Here is a 17,389-nt window from a genome sequence, read left to right as displayed (position 1 = left end):
ATATGATTTTTTAGTTAAAATATGTTTTTCGTATTTAATATATTTTTAAAATTTGTATTTAAACTGATCTATATCTTTTTTGTCTTATACTTTATGAATTTTAAAATGTGACAAATAGAATTTTAAAATAAGTATATATATTCAATTTAAGAATGAAACATAATTCTTAAAAATAATGTGAGTTTAGAAACGGAAAAATATATTTAACCTCTATTATTTTTTATTGGATTAAATATATTTGTATCTTTAAACTTAGAGGTGAAATTAAAATTTATTTAAAATTTTGATATATTTTAGTTCTTAAACTTAAAAAATAATAAAATATAATGAATATAATCATTTTAATCTAACAATGTTAAATTTATTTTACGTATTAAACAATATTCTAGACTAACATTTGATCTAGAATGTGTCAAACTTTGTAAAAATCTAAAATGTTGTTTGACACCTGAAAAAAAAATTAACTAAATTAAGTTAGGAGCATTATATATATTCATCTTAAGATTGAATAATGATATTTTGAATCACTTTTTTTGACTCACTCTTAATTTACCATTCCGATCATCATTAAATTATCATATCACACCACTCCAAAAATAAAATAGATAATTGAAAGGTGATTCAAGTTATAATTAAGAGTGAATCAAAATATTATTATACTTTAAAAAAAGTTTGAGACAAAAGCAAATCCCAATTTTGTGTCAATATAAAAACTATATCTATTCATTATTAAAATTTGGACTCTATCAAAGTTTAAGATAAGAAGGGATTCCAATTTTTTGTGTCAAAGTTTAGGAACTAAAAATATATTTAACTTTATATATATATATATATATATATATATATATATATATTAAATTTATAAAAACATGTCATATGCAATCAAGTTATTGAATTTAATCTTCAATAACAAATTACTTACTCGTTGTTATGTATAAAGTAATAACTGATTTATTATCCAATAAATCCATTGGGTAGGAGCAATTACCATTAAACTAACTTATCGCTTTACCTTCATTTTCTCTCTTCTTCTTTTTTTAAATATTCTTTTAACAACTTGTTCTTCTACTATGCATGTTTCTTCTTTCACTTGGATAGGATTTTGGTCACTATATCGTCATTCTCAATTTCGTTTTCATGTAAAACTCATTTTTGTTTCGTTTTAATCTTTTGACTAAGACTCTGCTTCTGAATTAAACAAACAATAAGAAAAAACCCCTTTTCAAAAAAAACAATTACATAAGATATAAATAATTCTTCCTATAATTAAATAAATGCATTTATTATTATATGTTAATTACTAATGAATTTGGACTATTAATCAACAGCTTAATTGTTAGAAGACAGAATCAAGGATTATGTCTCTAATTTTGGCCTAATCTTGACTTGGAGAAGAATCAGAGACTCTGAATCCATAAAAAGGAAGAACATAAATATTCTATTTTAGAGTGTTTGTATCTTTTGGTTAGAAGATATTGAATGCATATATGTTCTCCTATTTTGCGCTATCATAAACTTTATGAAGCTTTGCACAAGTCCTAATTCATTTCTGGCATTTCCTTATACTCATTTGTATCATTTAGTATACTTGCTAAATTGAAAGAAAACATATGTAATACGTAAGTTTAGTCTTATGTTTGCTAGGTATAGAAATTTGTTTTATGTTGACTTCAAGTTATAAAAAACATATTTTCATTTCACATTAAAAGAAATAAAATAAAAAAGAATATTGGAATAAAATAAGTTGTTGAATTTTATTCATATACGCCCAAAGTCACCCAATCACATCAAACTTCTCGATCTTAAAAATTCGTTCCCAAACCAGGCACATGGGGAATGCATACTACACTTAGCTGGCTATGTTTATAGGCAAATTGAAAAAAAAAAGGAAATGAAAGGAGAGAAAACAGTAAAATGTGTATTTCTTTAAGGGAAACAAAGAAAGTAAAAGAAAATCAACAAAAGATTGTAATCATATTTATATTTTAGTCTTTTTAAAAATAATAAATAAAATATCATTTAAAAATATTAAATTAAAATATAAAATTTAATAAATAGTTTAATATTTTAAAATAATTTAATTTATTATTTAAATATTTTTATTTTAACTATTTATCGAAAAGTATAATTTTTAATAAAATATTTAGTATAGTCCATTATAGTTTTATCCATAATTGATTATATACGTATATTCCATATTAATCTTACAAATTTCCTGTAGGAAGTCTTAATAGGTAATAAGTCACCTTTTCTTTTTCCTTTAGTTTGTTTATTCCATCTTGTTTTAAATGCTTTATATCTCTTGTCTCTTCTAACCTTAAACATTTTTTTTCTCTATTTTTCATATCTCTCACTTCTTTTCCGCTCAAACATTTTATTCTTTTCTCAGTAGTGCATTTTCCCTATTTCCATTTGTTACTAAATTTTATTGGCAGACTAGACACAAGTTTACACATCTTTTATTTATATCTAAAAGGAATTAGTAAGTTTTTCTTTGACTAGAGCTTTCGTGAATTATTATTTGTAATTTGCATAGTTCTAAATAGAAGTTATTGTAGATAGTAGATTAGTGATGTCAGAACTTGTCTCTACGAAATTGGGAGGTTATCTAACAAAATTAGTAATTGTCAACGTTATTTCCTCGGTTTTTTACAAATTGATTTTCTTATTGAATACATTGTTTTCAATTATTTTATTTATCCACTGGGGTTGTAGTTTATTCTTTCTGTATTTGTTGCAAAATTTGAATGAAGATTCACAATTTCCCCCTCACAATTTAGGTTAAAAATAACAGTAGTTTTATACAAAAAAAATTAAAATGTTACGAGTGATGGTAAAATTGTAAGAAAAAAATATATAAAAAGAAAAGTTACAAAAAGTGATATACCTTTTATATATTATTGTAAATTATATTTCAATCAATTGCTTAAAAAAGGTATCACACCCACAAAACTGTTACACATTCAGGTTTCATTTTTTTTTTTGTACCCATTAACCCCACATTCTATTTATTTATCTTTAATTATGAGTTCTATTCAAACTCAATATACCTCAATAAAATTTGATGTCAATGCTTGTATAACTCAAAATGCAGATATAAATATCACCAACTTGCGTGCGTTTCTGCCAAGTTATGTAATATAACAGGTTAAACAAATAACAATTACTTAGATAACTCTGTGAGTTACCCAACCAAACTCGAAGTTTTCGAAACTTACCTCCTGAAATCTCAGTCCTTCAAAAGTGTAGGTTGTAGGAGAGATCTCTCTGGTTATAGTCATTTGCACTTGTAATTGTTGTGCTATGGAAGGTACTATGATGTTACGTTGTTATGAAGAAAAATTCATTCAAAAGGGGGTATGTAGCTTGATAGGTATAGTTTTCGCAAAAGTTAAGAGTAGGTGACATTTCATTAAAGTGAGAAAGAACAGGTAAACAATTCCATGGTACAACAATGCCTTTCAGTGGCAAACCATAACAGCGGGATGTTGACTTAAAAGGTTTTTCGTAAGTAAATATCACAGAAATTACGCTTTAACAAAGACAATTGACTTCAACATTGGATTTTCCAAAAGGAACTATTGGACTTTTGAATTATGTAACAGTTCCAAACAGCTCATCCATTCTTTCTGTAAAGAACTAAAATATATATTGCCTCGTTAAGATTGATCGAGGACGAATTACTATAATGTAAAATAATCTTTCTTGGTATCTCCCTTTCTCACTATTCTTGGATAATCCAGCATGTTCACGCGGTTTCTCTTAAAAGAGTCTCACCTGAGATCTCACAAAAAGTCTTGTAATGAATGACGGTGGAGTTCAATAATTATCCTTCACTCTTTCATTAGAGTAATTCAACTTGCCCAACCAAGGAGGTATAAATAAAGCTACATTGATATATGATAATCTTTTACATATAACTACCACACGTAAGCGTGGCCTTCTTGTCTTATTTGCTTTCCTTTCGTTTACAATATTACGTGAGCATGACCAAATCAATGTGATACTCAGAAAAAGAAAAATAAAAAAACTCAAACTGCATGAGAAGCCAGAGATCTATACAAAATTTAAGGGGATGCTCTCCGAAAAACTGGGGAGAGATCAACGTAATTTCTGTCCATATAAAGATTACACAATCTGTGAAGACTAATTTTTCAAGATTATTCTTCTGGGACTTCAGAAACTACTTAACTTATTCATAGATAGAGACCAAATAGTCAAACCAGAATGGTTAATCACTTTGAATAACGTGGCAATTATTTGGCCCCCAAATGCAAATAAGTTCGTAGTTACTATATTGAAAGGCTTACTTCTCCTTTTACCAGCATTTCATCCTAAAGAAGATAGCCAAAGTATCTCAACTCATACTAAAGGCCATCCAATTGGCTCCTTATACTGATATCATCAAGCTGTTCTTTAAAAATCCTCCAAAGGCGGTGTCCCAAATTATTGGAGCTCCACAGAATAACTTTTCAATTACTATGCTAGTATGAGCTAGTAAAAATCTTTCCTGTTGCTAGTTTGGGCTGGCTATAGAAGCTAAAGTGTTGTTTCATGCAGCCTCAACTAAATTATGGAATAAATGAAATTTCTCAGCAAGAATTTCTAAGAATCAGTACTAGTAGACGCTTATAACTGAAAAGTGCCCAATTCATGACCGTGTCTTGTAAGAAGTACTTTCCGCCCCTCAACCCATTCTAGTCTATAGGAGAGATCCAAATTATGAAGCAATTGTTTTGGACTGTCCCCGTGATTTGAATCCCTCGCATTATCCTACAAAAGAAAATATAGGTGCTATTTCTCAATATAAGAACTAAATTTTTTGACATGGTAGATGACTTGATTAATTAATGACCTTATGACTCCTAATGAAACGTTTTCATCCTGACCTGTCTACCATTTATATTCATGCATCTCAACCAATTGAATGTATTTTAGTATGCTTTCAACCAACTTTCTATTATGCTTTCATCATTTACTTAGTTAAACTAATAATATCCAGCTTGGCAGTTGAATTCTCCTGCTAAGTATAATTTCATACAACTCATTGTATCTTCCCCTCAGGTATCAGATTCAGTTGAAGACCGGATCCTAGGCTCATTCGCTGGATGTAAATAGCTTCAGTAATGAAAAAAAATAAGATAAATATATATATATAGATTACCTGAAAGTTCTGCAGCCTGTCAGTTTCCAAAATATTGGCCATTATGCTTGATCTTGAAGAATTAGGTGAAAATCCTTCCCAAGGAGGAACAAATATTAGTTTGGTGCACTGGACAGGAACAAAGTTCCGGCTGAGTTTCTCCCACCAGAAAGATCCCAGTGACCACCATCTAATCAGTAGTCCATGTTCGGAAAAAGCAACCAGCCCCTATCAGTGAAGAATATTGGGGTATAGGAGGGAAAGAAATATCAGTTTGAGATACTGACGATAAGTACCAATCTTGAAGCAAATAGATCGATAAAGAAGAAACACTATTTGGCATAAAATGGGGCCATGCAGAAATTAAAGACGCTATTGAATAATCAAGGAAAAAAAAAATACTAGCAGCACATTCTCTAATATTCTTGGACACACTGTTGTGCATTGATATTTATTGAAAATCAAATTATTTTTAGGGTTTCATTTCTTATTTAATAAGTTCAGCTCCTGATTCTGTAAGCAATAACAGGTAGTGCGTTAGAAAGTGTAACACTTGTTAGGAATCCTTTTATTTGACCAGAAGGATAGGAACTAAAGAATTTACCCCTTTCTTGATCATTACTTCCTAAAAGTTCATAAATATTCTTTCTCCAATAGAAAGAGTTTGGATGTTCGTGTGATCCTAATCCTTGCAGAGTACAGAGACTAAAGCAAACCTTCACAAACTTCCTAATAATATCCATACAGAACATGTTTTTGGAAAGATTTGGAAATTATTACACCTAAGTTCCGGTGCATAGTACACATACCCCGATGCATTTCTCCTTCTGAATAAAAAATAAAAAAGCTTTCAAATATTTTCTTTTAAATTCAAAGTGTATGTTCCAGCAGAAAACAACAATCCAGCCTTTCCTCACCAGAATAGGTCAACTCCATGGATCAAATGAATTATGACGCTATAATGTTCTGTCATGAAACACGTTTATATCTCTAAATTATTTTTAATGGTTTTGCCTATAGTTTTTTTCTGAGTTTAAATCTACCTCTAGCAATTTGGCTACTCTTGTAGACCAGAAATAAAAAGAAATAAGTAAAATTTTGAATGGAAATGGCAAATTACTTTACGTAGTGATATTCTGAACCAAATTTTCAGGACGAGAGGGAGAAGAGGAACCCAACTGTTATATGAGCAATACTTGCATGAGCCGATTGCATAAAGGCAAATCAATCAAAAGTTCAAAATGTACTAAAATAATAATCAAGTCTGCTAAAATCTATGGAAATAATGCACAAACAAGATTGATTCAACCTATAGGCCCTATCCTCATACAAGATTGCTTTCTCTGGTTAACAGTGCACTCAGATTTTTGGAAAAGAATATATATGAAAGAAAGGTTTTCATCTTATTTAAATTGGTCCAATCAAGTAGAGTGAACCAATGCGAACAGTTTAGTCAAATCATAAAAAATAATATAGTGAACGAAAATGGGTGGGAGCCAGAAGGAAGTCTGTTAGGAAGTTACGTTGTGAGGATTCCCCTATTGCTCTGAGTAGTCAGAGTAATTCCCAACTGAATTTATTAATCACATTATCATAGCATACATATGATCTGAAACCAGTAACAGCCCATATTTCGGTCACAGATATATCAAAGTTTATAGTTTGTTTAATATAATTAAGACTCTGAATAATATCAAACCTTTATATATATATATATATATATATATATATAATTATTAGGTTAGGTAATCCAAAATCTACTAAGTAAATCATATCATGAAACACCAAGTAGTTAAGGTTTTTTATCAACAAAATGTGTCAGTACCTCTCCATCTGGTGAAAAACTCAGTGCTGAAATAGCAGTGGTCAACATTGTTCCTAATGATGATGCTGGAAGTAGAGTTGGAAGTCCAGGAGGCCCACTTGCATCTAAAACCTTTATCATTGTCACACTGCATAAAAAACGAAGGCTCTCCATTTAGGAAACTTTTATCTCCAGATATCTAAGAGACAAGAAATACATGACAACATTTTGAATCAGAAATTTCAAAAAGGGAACCATAGAAGTGCGAAAGAAAGAAAAGAAGAGAACAAGTTATAAATGCCATTATCGTATAAACTGGGAATGTAGGTTCGGTCCAAAATAAATTTCTAATTCATTTCTTAAGAAATTGTCTATATCATCATAGGCTAACCATGGTTATGATGGTGCTAATTATTAAATTATCCTTTTAGTCAAATTATTTGAAAATGGAAATTAAAACTGTCACAAGGATTTACAAATGCCACCGTATGTATTAGATTAGATCTGGTGATTTTCTTCATCATTCGCTGAATATGATGTTGAAGAATACCATCAAAGCAAAAAAAAAAAATACCAGTCAGCTACTTAGGATAAAACCTGGGGTAAGACTAAGCACTAAGCATAGAACGTCATATTAAGCATCACTATATACTTTGGCATCTTAGCTAGGCTCACACCTTGTCTTTCCCCCCCCTTAAATATACTATTATTGTTATTTTTTCCCTTACAAAATTTTAATTAATTCGACTAGGTACTTCTAATGGTTTTTATTCTTTGACCTTCCAACCCTGCATATAATATATAAATGCCACAAAATCAAGTGCACTTCTCTCAAGTACAAGAGAGACAGAAATTGGAGGATATTTTAACATTTCAGCCTGAACCCATTCTGAATCATTAATTACAATCTATATCTGAATCCTAATACCTTTGCATATCATAAACCCTGATGTTTGCGTTGTTAACTTCTCCAATCACATCTCCAACTGCTAGTTTGGTCCATGAATCAGTGACAGCCACCATGGGATATACACGTACAAGTTCCTTGAAAGTTGTCATTGAACTCTGGAAGCATGCCTTCCGCATGACTGAGTTGCTAGGATCTATAGTCTGTAAAATGAAGTTGACCACCTGCAGATCTGACGCACTGTCACAAAAATTCATGCTTCAATGTTTCAAAACAAATAAGCAGTATGAATTTAAATCTATTGGGGAAGAGAGAAATACTAGCAAATCATATGTTTCAGTACGAACAGATGATAGCCTCTCAAAAAACAAAAATCAGTCTACTCCCGAATAGAAAAAGAAGAGAAACAAGTAATGAAAGATATAAGAATAGGAAATTCATTATAAGAAAGTACACAACCAATATGAAACAAATGTATATCTAAAATGAAGAACTGAGATATACCGATAAGATTCAGTTTGCACGGCATAAATACCAAATAGTTCAATCTGTCAACATTAGTATATAAGTAAGAAAACAACAATAAAGGTTTTTCCCTCTAGTGAGATTAGTTACATGGATAAAAGGATACCCTGATGTTTTGTCTCAAATCATGCCTGTTTGCTAACCTTTAAACCTTTCTTAATCATTTTGCCTATAACTTTTTCAGCCTCCCTTTACACAGCAATAAACACATCTGATATCACAATGGAAAAAATATTTTATTTTCTAAAAAATAAAATTCATATTTAAATAATAAAGTATCATTATTGTAAAGCAAATGCTCCTTGGATATAATTCTCTCCAAACAATAGTCATTCACCAAAAGGAATATATGCTAAAATGTTTGGTTTCAAGGATTCACTTCTAGTAAACAGAAATTGAACAATAATAAAATAAGAAAAGAAATAGGCTTAACTACTTTTGGTCCCTACAGATATGTAAAGATGTAAATTTTGGTCCCAATAAAAAATTAATTGCACATTTAATCCACTAATTTTTCCAACTCAAGCAATTTTGCTCCACCATTGAATATAATTCAATTGCTAACAGAAAATGCTGGTGTGTCCAATTATGATAACATTGTTAGCTATTTATTCAAGCATAATATTAATAGCAAGGTTTAACACCAAATATTAGTACCAGACACATTAGCATTTTTTGTTAGCGATTAGATGACATATTAGTAAAGGATCAGAATTAGTTAATTTTGATAACTAAAGGACCAAATGTGCAATTAAATTTTTATAGGGTCCAAAATTGCAAAATCACAACTTTGAGGATCAAAGGTGGATTGAAACCAAAAAAGTTAAATATAAATTAAGTCTTGAGGTAGATACCTAACCACAAACATAAGGTGAAGTCAAAAATCAAGACGCAGTAATGAATCTACCAGAAAGATTAATAAAAATAAGGCTAGTCTTAGCAACAACTGTTTTCACAAACCTTGTCAAGGTATTGAGCCAAATTCTTTGGAGAACCACGCATGATCCTTATGAGAGTCAACAAAGACACCATGTGGACAGGTGAATCAGATGCAGTAGACCAAATTTGGCTTTCAATCACAGCCAAAAAGCCTGTTATATCAGCCATAGCCAAACTTGGAAGAAGAACCTCCACCAATGTCTTTTTAATAGAAAAAGATGCATCCGATATTTCTTTCACTGACTTGGAAGATGGGCCACTCAACTCTACTTGGAAAAAAATATCCCCAATCAGACGAGGAATCTCAGAGACAATGCATTCTTTCCATGTACTTTCCATGCCCTCTGCAAGTAGCTCAGCAGCAGTGGAGCTATACTTCTCGTTCATAGCCATAGCCAACTTCATTAATGGATGAACAACAAGCCTGGAAAGACTTGGCTTTACAAGACTAGGATACCAGATAGCCAGTGCACCAGCAACAATAATGTGAGATGTCATTGCATCCTGACTAGTTCCACCAACACAAGAAATCCAATCTTGCACTTCAAATGATTCTAGCCAAGCAAGTATCTTGGATTCCTCATCTCGGGAAACTCCTTGTTTTTCTACCTTTGGAGATATACTCCCTTCCCTCATGTTTCCTAGATTATGCGTGTCTCTACTTCCAGTATGGAAACTCATATTGTTTGACTCAGTAGGTTTCAAATTGCATAGAGGTAGAGGAATAACATGAGAGGCAGCACAATGAAATATAGAGCGTGCAGCCATACGCACATGTTCACTTTCATCTTGCCAAAAAGCCACCAAGAGCTGCAAAAAGAGGAAATAGCCTTCAGAAGTTGAAATCAAGTAATTAGGAAGTTTTTCAATAACACAGCGCATGGACACAGTCCACTGCCCATAATATGACAAACTACAAACAACATTAATCAAGTATTGGAATTGATCATTCCAGTAAGGTCATCTAATGGAACAAAAATACAAATAAAAAATAGCTTTCGTAAAATGTTATGCTGTAACTAAGAGAATGGACTAAACTGCCAGATTTTAAGCTATCTCAAAAACACAAGAAACATGGCAAAGCTGGCCTAAATTGAGTCTGTTTCTTAAGTTAGAAAGTAAGGTAGTATCCACCCTCAATTTAATTTAAAGTGCATCTTATTAATTAACGCACTAATTTTTAAATGCAGTTAAAACCTTCAGAAAACAAACTCCCTTTAGAGGAGCTTATTCTAGGAAACACACAATGGACAACATTCAAAGGCCAATTAGGTATTTGAAACCAAAAATTTTCCTCAAAAATGAAATTTTAGACAAACAACAAACAGGAACAATCAAACTACAAAGGCAAAACAACTGAGGGTTTTCTCCTTGCTATAATCTATTTCCTCCAACTGCCTCATTTTTTTTTTGTTTTAGGGAATATTGCGGCATAATGATGCAGTTTTTATGGGAAGTGGAGAGGAGAGGATTAGAACTTGTATTCCAGCCATTTGTATCCTCGAAAGTACCTAACGTATGTGGTACTATTTCTGGATTACTCGGGCCTCACAGCTAGGGCTATTACAAAATTGAACTGGACCACATTAGTATTGAATTGAACTGAATTACAATTGTTCTGAAAAAAGCTGAACTATTTTAGTTTAGTTTTTTAAAAAAAAAAAAAACTGAATTACTTCTAAATCGAACTGCTTGAGCTACACTGAATTGTAACTCTTCCTCTTTGAGAAATGAATTTACAAGATACATTTCTGAATATGTGCAGCACTTACCAAAAAGATTGATTTAAAAGAATGTAAAATCAAGAAAATAGAAATAACAGATGTTGAGAAAGAAATAAAAGGTAAGATTAGGAAAGAAAGAGAAAGGTAGAAAGAACGATATCGGTATTGAAAAGTGTAGAATACAAGAGGAAGAATCCTTGGCACTCCCTCCTCCTACTGAAAATCTTAATTTTGGTTATTTACCAAAAAGATACATTCCTATTGCAATTTACCTAATTTAACTACGTAACCTCCTTACTGCCCCTGAAATGAAACCACCTAAACCTAACCACTGGTCTCCTACTACTTTTTTTTCTTCTGGAATATGCCACCAAATCTTATTCTCTTATTCAGAGTTGGCTAATGTCTAATGCAGTGTGATGCGTCCAAAGTTATCATATATTCTTCACAAGCTCACAACACAAATAATATAGGGCATGCATAAAATCAATTGCGAATAAAATTATAAAGCTACAAAAGCACGTTTACATATTACAACCTGTAATGAAGGTGGCTTCACATCTGGAAAATTTTCCAGGAAATTCCGAGTATAAAAGGCTGCTAAAGCACTGCATACATATGATACTATCAATCATCAGCACATTTTTTCAAACTGAGTACATTTTTAGAAAATAATTTAAGACGGCTTGTTTAATAAATTAAAGAATTCGACTTTAAAAAGGGATTACCACATTATAAACTGCACAAAAATACCATTACCCAAACAGTAAAAGTAAGATTAGTAAGAGGGCAAAAATATAAGATAATAGGAACAGAATCTTTGCAAGCATCATAGAGGAGCAATTGCTCTTAAATAGAATACATAGACATAATAACTAAAAATCCTAATTTATGATTGGATATAATGTATCCCTCCCTACAATTCTGGATCAACGATCTTGTACTATAAATATAAAATATATTGTCAGCCTATTAATCCTCCTAATTATCATATGAAATTAAGTCAGCTAATTATGTAATTAAAATTGTAGAAGGAAATATTAACTGCAACATAGATCAAGGGATTCTGGCACTCCCCCTCAAGTTATTGATTGGATGTCATCCATTCCCAATTTGCCAATAATAGACTAAAATGAATAACCGGTTAGGACTAGACTCAATAGAAGGTGAAGTATTAGGGCTACACTCAATAGATGGTGAAGTATTACTAGACTCAATAGATGGTGAAGTATTAGACTCAATAGATGATAGAGTATTAATGAGACTTAATTTTTTAGAAAATGAGGTTTTCTGTCAAGATTGGATTATCCTTATCTTCAATGCATGAGCTTTCCCCCAGAAGATATGGTTGAAAATATTGTGTATTTTCATCAAAGGTGACATCACAAGGCACAAGAATCGTTTTGTTGGAAGGTGGTAACATTTGTATATCTTTTGATAGGTTAGTAACCAATAAATATGCATTTAATAGCTCGAGGATCAAGCTTTCCCCTAAGATTGGGATGAACATGGACAGAGGATATATAACCAAAGACTCGAGGTACAAGATGATTAGTTATCCTAAAGTCTGGGAGAAATTCAGAGAGTAGTTGAATGTGACTATTATTGTTTAGATTTTCCGAGGATATTACACACTTGTGCTTTACAAATTCATAAGGATCACAATGAAACATTTGTTCGTCAACCTTTTAAAATAAGTTAGGAAACATGATTTGTAGGGTACTGAATGATGGATGACCTAATCGAAAGGGGTCTAACCAAATTTTTTTCTATATTGGACAGGGTCTATAAGATATAAACCTAGTAGATAATTGAGTCATGTGGTCTATGGCACCAGAATCAATTACCCAGACACCTTCTTTACAGGAATTTAAGGCATTGAGTGTAGGAATAAAGAATATTACATGCGAATGCTAAGGAGCAATTACCTGAGTCTGCAGGTTTTATTAATGTGTTCAGCAACCCCCTTAATTTTAGAGTCTCCTTTGTGCTGAACTCTGGTGGGTCGAGTTTTCTGTATCAGACATTTTTTAGGGTTGAACTACGGTAATGCAGGCCTAGAAGGTATACATTGGAATAGAGGTTTTTGCTGTTGCAGCAATCCATGTTGCGCAGGTAAATACAGCAGAAGAAAGAAAGGAATGTTGTTTTGCAGCAATGCAGGCTGCGCAAGAAATTACACAGGCTCCCAAGGATTTTAGAGCATTGATACCATGTCAGAAAAATTGTTTCTTGTCTTATTCATACAGGAGCAATTGCTCTCAAATAGAATACATAGACATAATAACTGAAAATCTTAAGTTACGAAGGATATAGTCTATCCCTACAATTCAAGATCAATGATCTTGTATAATAAATATAAAATATATTGTTAGCCTATTAATCCTCCTATTTATGAAATGTAATTAAATCTTCCAATTATGTAATTAAAATTGTACACGGAAATGTTAACTGCAGCATACATTAAGGGATTTTGACCAAAACCAGCCATGGAAAAACCTACTATTATTTATCCTACACCTGATGAATACTTTTTCTATTCAGAATATTACAAAAGTGTCAAACTAGTCTGGCTTATTGACCAGCTCGACTGATAAGCCAACGTAGGACCTAAAATATCTAGTTGGCCATGATAGTCGGGGCATAGTTTTTTTCTTTTATTATTTTCATCACTTTTCTATTTATGAAAAAATATGTATATGTTACAAGAAAAACTCCAAGGAGCTGGTTTCACATAATACCAAGAATCCACCTATAACACGAGTTCCATAACACATGGAACTACTTAAGTAAATGGATGGTTGTTCCATTTTGTGAAGAACCTCAAATAGGACTTTGAAACTTTGTAGCGTTTAAAAAAAAAAAAAACATCTCGAGTGGTTTGTTAAAATTTAAATTTAAAGTATGTTTCTAAGTTCAGTTTAGGGGGGGAAAAGAGGGTTCCTCCGAGGAAAAAAAACTACTAAAAGCTGTGATTAAAATATTTTCATTTAAAAGCAAAAAGAAGATGTAGGAGTACAAATAACTAGATTTTTTTTCTTTTCTATTAATGTAATTGTGACTATACCTGCTGGCTGCTGAACCAGAGTGAGACAAGCTAATCAGACGTTGGGCAAGGGACACCATCGTCAATGATCTCAATGCACAAAACTCAGATGATGATTTCCAGAGCTGAAACAAGGTTTTTAATGTCTCAGGAATTATTGAAAACAGAGATAAAAGAAAAGTCCCAATGTACTGTCCAAAATATTACCTCAAGATTAGCACTCTGAGCAGGAAATGTCAATGTCAATGACCCTTTATCCCCCTGCAGACCAGAAGCTACTATGAAATTTTCTGGTCTCCTCAGCTTCATGTCACTTATCAACAAATTATCAAGCTCTGTGTCTACACTCCACGAATGTAGATATGACAAGCTATATCGAAGCAAGTATTCTTCAAACAGGTTAACCAAGTCATGCCCTTCTAAAGTTTCTGAATTACGGTGGCTGGGATTTTGCTCCTGGACTCCCTGCTGCTTCAAATTGATAATCACTGGCTTGCCACCACCATTTTCTATGGATTCATTCTTTTGAAATAAGAGCATCAAGGATGCAAGATCAAAACAAAGAGACACAATCCCTGGGAAAGGGCAAGCGCATTTGATAGGAAGCTTGCTACTCAAAAGAGCAATCTGAGAGGATGAATCTGGCTTCACTGAAATTTCTTTACCTGCATTTGTGTTGGAAGAATTCAGCTCAGTCATATTTGAAATATTTGGTGACGACCTTGATGAAGTAAGCAAGTTGTCTGAACTATTTAAGGGGGAGTTAGAGAACCTTGCATCATCAACTATCGGAAGGAGTAAGGAAGAGACTGATGTGTTTCCATTCAGCAATGTGCCAGATACGGAATTCTTGCTGACGCATTTACAAAAATGATCAAACATTGAATGTGCAGCTGTCCCAAGTAGGACTCGCTCACGAGAACCTGTCTTTACATCCCAAATGTATAATACATCATTAGCATCAGAAGTTCCGTAATGTGTTTGACAGAGACAGGAAATATAACCTCTTGCTCCGTCCCATAAAACTTTAGAAGGATAGTTCACGTGTCCAGGAAAGATTCTCTCCACTCGCAGAGTCTCTAGAGAAACAAGAGCAACACATGCATCCTCTCCTACTGAAAGGAAACAATTACTCCAAGGATGCACAGTCAAAGGTGGAGCAAGAATAATTTGACGCACAGGAGCTACATGATGATGCATTACCATGATAAGACTGCCAGTGTCAAGATCCCATATTCGAATCGTGCAATCCATACTTCCAGACACCAAAACCTGCTTAAAATTCCAGCTTTTGGCACTACCCATCATTTGATGTGCTGCCAAACAAAGTACAGCACCTGTATGTCCTGAGAAAAACTGTTTGCATGCAGATGGCTTTTCATCAGGATTGGAACTTGCATCATCCAAGCAAATCCCTTGAAACAGATCAAACCTTACAACCTCTATTTCTCCACTTAAAAAACCGTATACAACAGCATAAGGAGTGAAAAGGTTCTCAGAGATGATCATGGAAGAAGAAACAACCTTCCCCTTGTAAGCATAATAATTAGTTCCAGTACCAGCATGTTTGTTGTCAACAATATCAGAATATGGACTCAAACCAAAAGTTTTAGTCTCAAGACCATCGAATCCCTTGAGCTGAGTCGATTTCTCAAACCAGCCGGTGAAAGATACACCATCACCGATCATTCTGCACTGACGATACAATCTACCAGGTTCATCACTAAAATCATGCAATGACCACATTGTGGCAAGTGGCCTCCATAGTAAAGGATCCTCATAATTATAGCAAATTGACTTGATGCATACAAGATATTGACTTACTTGTTGAAAAAAAACAGATAATCTCATATCAGGTTGATAACGAATACCAGGAATCTCAGAAAGAGGTTCACATCGGAAAACATCATTCTGATACAATACATTATATATAACTGCATAACCTACATTATTCCACACAACAAATCTTACTGTAATCGAGTTTCCATATTCGTTGCCATTGCAGACACTCTCCACATCATCATTCTCAAGAAAAATGCCACCATCAGCATGTGTTTGAGTACAACCCTGATCCAAACTGAATAAGCTATCCGCAAAAGAAACTTCTCCAATCACACTATGATTCAGTAACCTGAAGACACACCGATCTTCCAATATTGAAGCAACAACATTCCCATAGGTTAAAACCGAAACAACCTGCTCCACACTACTCAATTCTTCATCGAAAAAAGAGGTCTCCAATTGACCTTTATCACCAAGTGAACCCGCCAAGTTCTCCCCTCGATCCTCTGATATGGGAACCATCTGCTGCCTCCCATCCGAATCAGCTACAAACACAGAGTTTCTCTTCTCGTCATCATCACCCAAAACCAATGCCATAAACTTAATTGGACCAATGGATAGACTTCCATGAAACACAGTTTGAGTAATGGAAAGCGAATACGAGTCCACAATAAGAACAGTGCACTTAGGAGGCTTCCTAAGCTGAGTTTCTCTATCAATTAATCCTTCATTCCCCTCTAAAGAACACGCTATACACACATATCTCGGTGTCGAAGGCAAGGTTCTAATTAAGCGAGGAGTGCCAACCCAAGGCGGCAATTTCCTCCGGCACCGGCAATGGCCACTGTTTTTGCTCCACACACACAGAAAACCATCACAGCACGCACTTATCAACGCATTGAACTTACTTGTACTCGAAGTATAACCGTTTCCTGCATCTGCAATGGGCCTACAGACGGCGAGATCGGTAACCGGTGCGCCGTGACCGCACAACACGCCCACCGCCTTAACTTCCTGCAAAATCGACGCGGCTCTTAGCGATTGAAGGAGAAATAGTTGTTATAATTATTTGATAATTGGAAAGGAGAACAGAAAAATTGAAAATACCGGTGTGGAAGTGGAACTGGAGATGGTCCACCAGATGATGGAGCCATCCGATCCGGCTGTGTAAAAGGTCGGCGTCGGTGGTTCCGTCAAAGCGGCGACGGCGGTGACGCGGTGAGGGAACGGCGTGCCGGACCATATGCACGCCACCGATCTGCACTTCATCGATAATCGAATTTCTCACTTCATTGCTTTTTTTGAATAACGGCTACACATCGCATGTGTGATTATTACTCTATCACTCCATTCGCGAATTTTGGTTCGAAACGAAGGGGTTTTGGTTTGGACACTTGATTTGAACTCGATCACTATTCGTTGTTGCTTGTTTGATATTGTTAGATTCACGTTTTTTATTTCACTTCAGAGTTAACGCACAACACAGTTTATTTAATTTAATCCCCAAAGCAACCTATTT

At 33.5% G+C, this 17,389-nt stretch overlaps 1 protein-coding gene across 4 annotated transcripts; it reads right to left on the bottom strand.

Moving 5' to 3' along the window:
- Window positions 1-3,047: 3,047 nt before the first annotated feature.
- On the bottom strand, window positions 3,048-17,358 carry LOC114175787 (Transducin/WD40 repeat-like superfamily protein). 4 transcript variants are annotated; one of them, XM_028060587.2, is made up of 9 exons: window positions 16,978-17,353; window positions 14,296-16,884; window positions 14,110-14,213; window positions 11,581-11,650; window positions 9,340-10,128; window positions 7,876-8,078; window positions 6,969-7,095; window positions 5,165-5,371; window positions 3,048-3,777 (listed from the first exon to the last, which is right to left on the bottom strand). In XM_028060587.2, the coding sequence occupies exons 1-9, from the start codon at window positions 17,137-17,139 to the stop codon at window positions 3,763-3,765; spliced, it is 4,266 nt and encodes a 1,421-aa protein (XP_027916388.1). In that variant the 5' UTR covers window positions 17,140-17,353; the 3' UTR covers window positions 3,048-3,762. The 4 variants fall into 4 exon arrangements, 3 of the variants coding, with proteins under 3 accessions (XP_027916388.1, XP_027916387.1, XP_027916389.1); XM_028060586.2 differs by lacking the exon at window positions 3,048-3,777 and adding an exon at window positions 3,873-4,773 and having other exon boundaries at window positions 16,978-17,351; XR_003602909.2 differs by lacking the exons at window positions 3,048-3,777; window positions 5,165-5,371 and having other exon boundaries at window positions 7,876-8,094; window positions 16,978-17,358.
- Between the last annotated feature and the right edge of the window lie 31 nt (window positions 17,359-17,389).

Source organism: Vigna unguiculata, chromosome 3 (genome assembly GCF_037176805.1).
Source record: "Vigna unguiculata cultivar grain cowpea cultivar isolate G323 ecotype 2 chromosome 3, ASM3717680v1, whole genome shotgun sequence".
In the NCBI taxonomy this organism is placed as follows: Eukaryota; Viridiplantae; Streptophyta; class Magnoliopsida; order Fabales; family Fabaceae; genus Vigna; species Vigna unguiculata.
The sequence above is the reverse complement of the archived record's forward strand: the minus strand, read 5'-3'. Positions and strand labels throughout refer to the sequence as shown.

Coding starts and splice junctions, on each gene's coding strand:
- LOC114175787 (XM_028060586.2), bottom strand. CDS start 17,139: ATGAAGTGCAGATCGGTGGCGTGCATATGGTCCGGCACGCCGTTCCCT. Junction 11,651..14,109: donor TCTGGTTCAGCAGCCAGCAG/GTATAGTCACAA, acceptor ATATGTATGCAG/TGCTTTAGCAGCCTTTTATA. Junction 10,129..11,580: donor TGAAGCCACCTTCATTACAG/GTTGTAATATGT, acceptor CTCTTTTTGCAG/CTCTTGGTGGCTTTTTGGCA.